The sequence below is a fragment of the Vulpes vulpes genome, chromosome 1 (genome assembly GCF_048418805.1).
Source record: "Vulpes vulpes isolate BD-2025 chromosome 1, VulVul3, whole genome shotgun sequence".
NCBI classification, from domain to species: domain Eukaryota; kingdom Metazoa; phylum Chordata; class Mammalia; order Carnivora; family Canidae; genus Vulpes; species Vulpes vulpes.
This window is the reverse complement of record NC_132780.1, coordinates 52,634,489-52,643,709: the sequence shown is the minus strand read 5'-3', so window position 1 is coordinate 52,643,709 and position 9,221 is coordinate 52,634,489. Positions and strand designations below refer to the sequence as shown.

At 64.5% G+C, this 9,221-nt stretch overlaps 1 protein-coding gene across 2 annotated transcripts; it reads left to right on the top strand.

Moving 5' to 3' along the window:
* The first annotated feature begins 568 nt into the window (after window positions 1–568).
* SMLR1 (small leucine rich protein 1) lies at window positions 569–9,041 on the top strand. Of its 2 annotated transcripts, none has more exons than XM_072764414.1 (2): window positions 569–829; window positions 4,165–5,106. In XM_072764414.1, exons 1-2 carry the CDS (start codon window positions 703–705, stop codon window positions 5,022–5,024), a joined length of 987 nt encoding a protein of 328 aa, XP_072620515.1. In that variant the 5' UTR covers window positions 569–702; the 3' UTR covers window positions 5,025–5,106. The 2 variants fall into 2 exon arrangements, 1 of the variants encoding a protein (XP_072620515.1); XR_012002676.1 differs by lacking the exon at window positions 4,165–5,106 and adding an exon at window positions 8,147–9,041 and having other exon boundaries at window positions 685–829.
* Window positions 9,042–9,221: the final 180 nt, after the last annotated feature.

Below are 9,221 nucleotides of genomic sequence, written 5' to 3'. Positions count from 1 at the left end.
GGGTCGCAGCGAGCACCTGTCAAGCCGAGAGAGGCCGCATGGCCGCCCCGTGGGAAGCACCCAGAGAAACGGCCACAGGGCGCCAAGGGTTCGGGAGGGAAGAGAGCGGGCGGGGTGGGGCAGGTGACGCCGGGGCCACCGAAAGGGCTCCTGCTGCCATGAAGACGTCTCTGTGCTGGGACGAAGCTGTTCGCCGCGGCGCCCGGCCCAGGCCCCAGGGAGCCCGCACACTTGCTGCTCCCCAACCCAGGGGGACCAGGCCCGGGCCCAGTATTAGCTACACACCTGCGTGGGAAGGAAAATTCACATTCTCCAGATCACGGGTTCACAGCTACAGGAACGTGGTTACGTGTAATCCCAACTCTGAAATTTAGAAAATATAGAAATTCGGGCAACGTCTGGGAATATATGAGTAGAACACATATGCCAGTAGGGTTTGCTTCGAGTCAGGTACTTCTCATCCCAGACAAACTGGACACCACGAAATCTAGGCCCCCGGGGTCACGCCAACCCCGCCAGCGGGCTCGTCCGGAATGGTCTGGAAGGGGCGCTTTCCAATTCCCCTACACTGTGGGCCGAGTTACAGAGTAACTTGCCAGCAGTCCGCTCAGAACCCGCAGGGCTGTTGACTCAGAGCAAAGTCCACCAGATTCCACGGAGCTGCGCTGAGCGGAGGTCACAGCCAGTCCCAGCGGGGACACGATGCGCTCGGTGCCGGCGGCCTTCCTGGCCGAGCTCCCCGGCAGCCTCCTGCTCGCCGCCGTCTTCCTGCCCGTCGTCCTGCTGCTGCTCCTGCTCATCGCCTGGTTCAGGGCCCAGCTCGTGCACGGTGAGTGGGAGGCCGCGGCCGCCCCCGCCCCGCGTGACACCCTGCCCCGCGCCATCGGCTGCCGGGGCCTCCCTGTGGGTCTGCATAGCCTGCCCCATGTCACCGAGGGTCCCTCGGGGCTGGGGCCTGAGCGAGTTGTGGGAGGACTCCTTACTGCGGCCCCGGCCTGGCCCCTGCCCGACCTAGACCCCAGCGCCGACCCTGACCCCAGTCCTGACCCCAGCCCTGGCCCTGGCCTGGCCCTCACCCCAACCTAGACCCTGACCCTGGCCCAACCTCTAACCCTGGCCCCAACCTAGACCCCAGCACCGACCCCAGCCTCAGCCCTGGCCTGAGCCCCACCCCGACCTAGACCCTGACCCTAACCCAACCCCTGACCCTGGCCCCGACCTAGACCCTGATGCCAGCCTGCCCCCAATCTCTGACCCCAGCCCCTGGCCCAACCCCGGCCCGACCTAGAGCGTGGCACCGACCCTGAACCCAACCCCGACCCTGGCCCCCACACCAAGCCCCAGCCTGGCCCTCAGCCCGAACTAGACCCTGACCCCAGCCCAACCCCTGGTCCTGGCCCCCAGCCCGACCCCAGCCCCGACCCTGGCCCCGACCTAGACCCCTGCACCCGGTCCCAGCCTAGACCCGACCTAGACTCCGGCGCCTACTCTGACCCCAGCCCCAGCCCTGGCCTGGCCCCTACCCCAACCTAGACCCTGACCTTGGCTCAATCCCTGACCCCGGCCCAACCTAGACCCTAACTCCAGCCTGCCCCCAACCCCTGGCCCAACCCCAGCCCCAACCTAAAGCGTGGCGCTGACCCTGACTCCAACCCTGACCCTAGCCCCCACACCCAGCCCCAGTCTGGCCCCTCCCCGACCTAGACCCTGACCCCAGCCTAACCCCTGGCCCCAGTCCAACCCGACCCCAGCCCCGACCCGACCCTGGCTCCGACCCCCACCCCCAGCCCCAGCCTGGCCCCCACCCTGACCGAGACCCTGCCCCCAACCTACCCCCCAGCCCACCTGTGGAGCAGCACCCGGGCCTGTGCCACGGGCCTCCACCCCATGGCAGCACACCCCACGGCCGTCAGAACGGGGCTCGGGGCCGCGACACAGGCACAGACACAGGCGTGCAGGCAACGTGTGCACACACGCACCTGTTCTCATTAAGGTGCCAAACGCTGTGCGATCAGGGCGCTTGGCGAACGTTGGGCTGAGGGCTTGGCGTCAACTCTCCGTGAGTCTTTAGTCTGAAGGAAAAACCAAACCAAACCAAAGCGAAGCACCAGGAGCTCTGAGCCAGTCAGGCCGCCGCTGAGTTCTGCTGTAAGTGAGCAACTGAAGTGTGACGCCGGGCTGAGTGTCACTCGGGTGCGTGGCAGGCACCAGATCGGTGAGCTGAAGGGTCCCCGGCAGGGCTCCCAAGGCCGGCACTGCTGCCGCGCACGGCACCCAGGAAAGGAGCAGTGAGGCGGGCGTGAAGGTCCTTCCTCTCCCGCGGACGTGTGCCAGGTGCACGCGATGTCTCTACAGGGGCCCCGCTGCCCACAGGGGCTCCGACCCTCGGTGAAGGCCGTCACGTATGACCTACGATCAAACAGAAGGACAGCTGGGGTATTTTTTTTTTTTTTTAATAGAGGGGAAGGGCCAAGGGAGAGAGAGGAGAATTTCAAGCAGGCTGCACGCCCAGTGTAGACCCTGGTGCAGGGCTCGATCTCACACCCTGGGGTCATGACCTGAGCCAAGATCAGGAGTTAGATGCTTAACCGACTGACCCCCCAGGAGCCTGGGGACACTTGTGGGAGGAGACGGGGAACACAAGGAGGCCCTGGAGGATGGGGAGCACGCCGCTGGGTTGCGGGGTTCCATCCCGACATACCGACTCTCCCTGGCTTTCCGTCCTGTGCCTCCTCTCTGTGAGCGCCATCCCGGAGGAGCCAGCTATCCGTGTCCCTGTCTGGCAGCAGGCCCAGCCCTCCTCCCCGCTAGGTCGGCGCGGCCTCCGCTGCTCAGCTGCCTGGCCCTTCACGGCCCCAAGCCCTGGAAGAGAAACTTGAAATGGGAGGAGAGCCTGGGGGCTCCCCGGGATGCTGGGGCAGGATGGCAGCTCCCGGCCCAGGCAGTGCTGCCGGGCCCGGCATCGAGCACCCCGCGGAGCAGCAGCGCCGTCCTGCATCGCGTTCACAGACCGGAGCCAGCTGTCCAACCCAGGTTTCACTTCCGGCTGCCTTTCTGGGTAACTTGAGTATCTCAAAGATGCAGCAAGCGGGAAGCGAGGGAAGCAATGGGCCGAGGGAGCCAACGGCCCCAACGTGCCCTCCGCCTCCGCCGTCAGCCCTTTGAGGCCAGGCCACTCAGCCAGGCACCCGGTGCCGGGACAGATGCTTCAAGAAGGATTTGACTTTACAGCCTTCTGTAGCCCCGGGCGCCGTCTGGGCAAACACCTGTGATCTGCAGAGATGAGGAGGCCTCCAGGCTTCCCGCCGCTCAGGCAATGCGGCCCTGCTCAGCTGGGGGACGTGAACGCACCACACTCAGCCAAGGCCCAGGCCGACGGTCATGTCCCCTCGGGAGCCCGGGGACGGCAGCCCACCCGGTGCTGCGCCTGCACCCCAGGGCTGGGAGGGGACACCCTGTGCGGGCAGCGGGGGCGCAGTGCCATGCCCGGGGCTGGCCCGGGGCAGGCCCGGCGTGGACGGGTCGAGGCAGCAGGGCGCTTCCGTCTTGGCCACGTCCCTGCCCGGCGCATGCTCCGGAGAGAGCCCCCGAGGCAGCGCCTAATGTGGGGGGAGGCAGGAGGCCCCCCGCACCACAGGCCAACCCCCAGAGTCCCTGCCGCCGAGGCTCCCCCTGCACGTGCGTGGGCCCGGAGGGGCTCCCACGTATCTAGGGCCCGCCACGCACCAGGGGGGCCAGGCCCGGGGACAGGGTCCCACCAGGGCCTTTCATAACCCAGAGAACCACCCCAGGTCTGCAAAACCCCAAAAAGCACCTGGCAAAACCGTGAGAAGCCCTTAGAGACTTGGCCCGTCTCTGCTTCTGGCTGTGGCCTCGGTCATGGGTCTGGGCGGCGCCTCAGGAGTGGCCTCCCCGTCCCCCAGCCTTGGGGCCACGCACTCCCAGCAGAGGCAGTTGCGTACCCACCGTGACGAGCAACCCCCCCCCCCCCCCCCCGCCCCGCCACCTGCCCTCCCGGGCTCCCCTTCCCTTCCCTGGCGTCTCCTGAGGTCTAGGGCTGCGGCTCCAGGTGGGAGGCTGGGGGGGGAGGAGCTGGGGGGAGGGGCGAGGCATGGGGAGGGGGAGGGGCCAGCGCCACTCCACCCCAGGCACTTCATGCACCAGGTGGCCCCTGTCAGTGCCTGCAAGACAGCAGGGGAGCACCACCCGCTGGTCCACAGGAGCACTACCTGCCATGGGAGCCCCAGCCACCGGCCCATGGGAGCACCGCCCACCAGCCCCACGGGAGGACTGCCCCCCCACAGGAGGACCGCCTGCCAGCCCCATGGGAGCACTGCCCGCAGGCCCCACGGGAGGGCTGTCCCCCACGGGAGCACTGTCTGCCGGCCCCATGGGAGCACCACCCCCTGGCCCATGGGAGCACCACCCATCGGCCCCATGGGTGCACTGCCTGCAGGCTCCACAGGAGGACCTCCCACCGGCCCCACAAGAACACCGACCCTCGGCCCCATTGGAGCACCGCCCGCCAACCCCATGGGAGCATTGACCCTGGCCCCATGGGAGCACCACCCCTTGGCCCATGGGAGCATCACCCACCGGCCCACAGGAGCACTGCCCGCCAGCCCCACGGGAGGACTGCCCCCCCCACGGGAGCACCGCCCGCTGCCCCACGGGAGCACCGCCCACTGGCCCCATGGGAGAACTGCCCCCCCACGGGAGGACTGCCCCCTGGCCCACGGGAACACCGCCTGCCAGCCCCACGGCCAAAGCGGGTTTCCTCACTGCTTCCCTTCAGTTTGGACTGGGCCCCGGCATGCTGGCTGCGGCAAGTGGGGTCAGGGTGCTGGTCCCTGTGGGCACTGGCCAGGGGGCAGCTCCTGGGCAGCCTGCCCTGCATGGCTCTCAAAAACCTCCTACTCACACCGCAGGCTGCTGATCTTTCCCTCTTCTCCCAAAGGGAACTGTGCATCCTTTCATGGGTAACTCCTGCCTATACGTTTTCCAGGGTTAGCAGGCAACCTTAGCCTGAACATATTTTCATTTTTATGTAGGTATGTTCCCTTTGTTTTCCAAATTTTCCTTTAAAGAAAGACATCTTTAAGAATATTTTTAAAAGGCTGTTCTTTCTGTAGCTGTTTTCCTAAGTGTAAGTAGTTATATCATTTCTATACTTTTAGGGGAATTGAGAGCACTTGGCCCCAAATAAGATATCAACAGTTTGTATCTTTATTTAGCAGTTCCCACTTAAAAACCGTAGGCAGATGGTCAAGTGTCACGTCGTGAATCTTCCAACCAGGGTCACGGCAAATGTAATCGTTCCTATTTTGTTCCTGTAAAGAAAAGGACATTGAGAGATTAAGCGGGGTGTTCACAGAACCCTAGAGTCCTACATTCTGGAGCAGAAAACCAGCTCGCCCACCCCATATGTCCTAGTCCATCCGCCAAAGAGGCATTTTAGGATGTGATGGATGGTATTGTGATCGCTCACCACTGATCCCCACACTCAGAGGTAATGGTGCCCGCAGAGCTAATTAGTTTGTAGACCCCAACGTTCTCACAAAGGAAGAAAGGAAATTCTCTAGCGTCGTGCGCTCTCCATCCTTTGCCTCGAGGAGTAGCTTTGGAGGCAGCTCGGAAGCCCGAACCTCCCACCAGCAAAGCCTTCATCGCCCACCGCCATGGACATTTCCTACCTTGTGGAGCTGAGGCTTGGATGATCTCCCCAAGTCCTGCGATTCCTAAACCTCTACCTACAGTGCGATACTTGCCCCCCAAATACCTTCACCCTAACCAAGCACAGAATGCTCTCTAAATAACCAACAGTGCCCAAATAATCATTATTTTCTTAAAAACAAGTCTATTGAATGCCTGCAAGTTTCCATATGGGGTTAGACCCAAAATAAGGCCCAGTAAGTGATCGCAGTCCGGCCCTCGGCGATGTTCACATTCCAGAACAAACATCTCAAGCGCTGAAAATGCGCGGGCACCCAGACAGCTTTCACCAACCTTCATATGCGTGTCCCGGCAGTCCGCGATCCAGAGGGAGAAAGAACAAGTCGGGACGACGTAAGGGTTAGTCGAGAGCTCAGACTGTGGAACCAAACCAAATGGGGTTTGACTTCCAGATGTCGCCACGGCCACCCAAGCTCCTGAGGTCCTTTCTTCGTCTCTAAAATCGGGTCGTAGCAGGAAATAGCCATCCGGTTGGTGTGGCGGTTGAGTGAGGCGCTACGCACAAGGTTCTCAAGAGCGCCTACCACAAAACTACCGTGATCACTACTCCTGCAGCTTACAACCCCCCAGAAGCTGTGTTTTGGCACAAGCATAGCTATGATTAAAAATCACCCTTGTAAGAATTAACTAAGCTGCCCAAATCGCTCACCTGGAGAGTGGGAGAGACCAGAACGGAACTGGGCAGGCGGGCGCCGGAGCCAGGCTTGTCCGCTACCATGTAGACTGCACGTGCGCAGGCACCTGCTGCAGGGGTGCACCCACCGACACGGAGGGGGCCAGAGGAGAACTTTAAGCAAGGCAAGGAGCTGATGAAAGCTTGGAGCGGCTTTGCTCTCCTCACGGGACAGCTTATGAGTGACAGGGACTCCTTAGTGCCAAGGCTTCGCCCTGAGTCCCAGAGGCCGCGTCCCTTCACCTGGGGCCTCAAGAGGGAGACCTCCGTCGCCTATGGAGGGGGCTCAAGGACAAACTCTGTGTTCTCAAGGCCACCTGGTGTCACCTGCCTGGGGCCTCCCGGTGTGCTCCCTGAGCCAGGGGAGCCAAAGGGGGCAGGGGGGGTGCTGCGCTTGGTGGGCTCCCCCTGGGGCTCTCCGTGCTGGTTCTCGCTCCCCAACTCCTGTCCATCAGTCTCGCTGCCCAGGTCGCCCATTCTCAGTTCTGCGTTGTGTGTCCCGGTTCCTCCGTCACAGCACCCATCGTGTGGTCAGTCTTCGGGGTTACGGGGGAGAGAGACCCGTCCCCTTCGGATGAGCCTGCGGCCTAGCAGGGCCCCTCGAGAGCCGCCTTGGTGCCAGCGGTGGTCCCAGGAGGGGGGTGGGCAGTGGGGCCCAGTGTGGCCAGGTGGGCATGGCACCTGCGGGCCAGGTGCAGCCTGAAGCTTCCAGAGCGCAGATGAACTCGTGTCACCTGCCTCAGCGTGTGCGGCCCTGAGTAAGACAAGCGAGGGCGACAGCCACAGGACACCACCGCAAGAATGAGGCACGTGAGGTGTGCACAGCGATTCCCGGTGTGGGCCCTGCCCCGTCCTCCCCACGTCCCCTGCTGCAGCTTCTGAGGCCCGGGGAACCCACGCCCGTCGCACCCAGGGCCCAGGTGACTCCTCCAGGGCGGGCGCGGTGCCCAGTGGGGAACTCACCGCGTGGGCCCAATCGAGCCAAAGACCCACGAACACGCAGCCCCCGCTATAGGCTCCTGGTCTCGGCTCTGGATGACCCAGTAACTGCGGTTCTGGAAAGAAGACTCTGAGGAGGAGAAGCAGGCCTGGGGCCGGGCGGGCGGGAAGGCGGGGGTATTTGCTGCCATTCCGGGAAGACCCGGGGGACCTGCGGGGACCCCCGGGGACATTGCATGGCCGCCAGGGGGGTGACACTGGAGCTTCAGAGGCAAGTGGGAGGCCACAGGTCGCGGGGGGTGGTGACAGCCGGAGTAAGGGGCTCGGGCCGGGCCACCGAAGGGAGCTGCATGGGAAGGCACCACTGTCCCCGGCCCGGGACCACCGGGAGCTCGCGGGGTCGGGCAGGTGCGCGGGCGATGAAGGTCGCAACCGTCAGTTCAGTGAAAGATGAGAGGCAGCAGGGGGAGGGCAGCGCCAGCCGATGGCCCCACACAGGTTTGGGAGGGGGCTTGTGTCCCCCTTCGCACCCCCGCCTCGGCCTACGACCTGCTTTATCAATGCCAACCCAGTGGGGCCTTAGGGACGCTGATTGTGGGATTGGAATTCACTGAGCTCGCACTTGTCAGGATGACGTGTCCGCCACCGTCGGGAGCATTCATTCACATTCCCGTGGGGGGCGGTGGGGGGTCGGGGGGGACCTCACGGCGGGGAGGTGGGGGACCCTGCAGCTGGGAGGTGGGGGGCCCTGCAGCTGGGGAGGTGGGGGGACCCCATGCTAATGGCCGGTTGTCCTTCCAGTGGACGAGGAGCAGTGGCTGTGGGCGCGCCGCCAGCGGAGACGCAGGTCACGGTACCGGGGGGTGCCCAGACCGCACCCGGGGGGCTGACCTCGGCGGGGCGGCACGTTTCTACCGCCAGACAGTGACGACTATGAAATAAGGTGACCAGCTGCGGCGACAGAAGCCCAGGAGGCTGCCTCGGAACCGCTGTGCCAAGCAGCCGCCCCCAGCGGCTGGGAGCCCGGTTGCAGGTGCTCATTGCAGTGCAGGTGCTCATCCTGGTGCAGGCGCTGGTCCCGGGGCAGGTGCTCGACCCGGAGCAGGTGCTCACCTTGGTGCAGGTGCTCATCGAAGCACAGATGCTCGTCACAGCGCAGAAGCTCATCGCTGCACAGGTGCTCACCTCGGCGCAGGTGCTCATGGCGGCGCTGGGAGTCAGGCTTTGCTGGCTGAGCCCCGCGGACTGGATGCCCCGCGCTCTGACTTCTGCAGGGCCTGGTGTCATCTGGGGGACGCGGTTTTTAAGTGACATCGCTGAGGATCCCCTCCTGTGGCCCCGACGGAGCACAGGTGGCTTTGATGCCGGAGTGAGGAGGCCCCAGGTCCCCGCGCCCGCTCAGAGGGCATCCGTCGGTCTCGGGGTCCGGCCTCGACTTGGCCTCGGTCCCCTCCCTGCTGCCCTCACCCATCAGCACCCTGGTGACAGCGCAAGACGAGCATGCGGGTCCCAAGGTGTGGGTCACGGTGCGGGTGCGTGGCCATGGGGTCCGGGGTCAGCGGCTCCAGGACGATGCTCGCCTTGGCCGCGCAGACCGACCGGTCAGCGGCTATTTCCAAACCGGAGGGACGCCCACGCTTCGGCACGAGCTCTCTTCCCGGTGGGAGGGCGCCCAAGGGCGTGAGGATGACCGGTCGCCAGCACTGAGCTCCGAGCAGGGGTGAGGGAGTAGGGGCCACCCTGCTCCGGGACCACAGCAGGTGCTCCCTGTGCCCCCCAGGACCCCAGCAGGTGCTCCCCGTCCCCCCTCCAGAACCCCAGCAGGTCTGGCTGTGTCCCCGGCTTCACTTGTGAATGTCCCGAGCTGTTAGCGGCA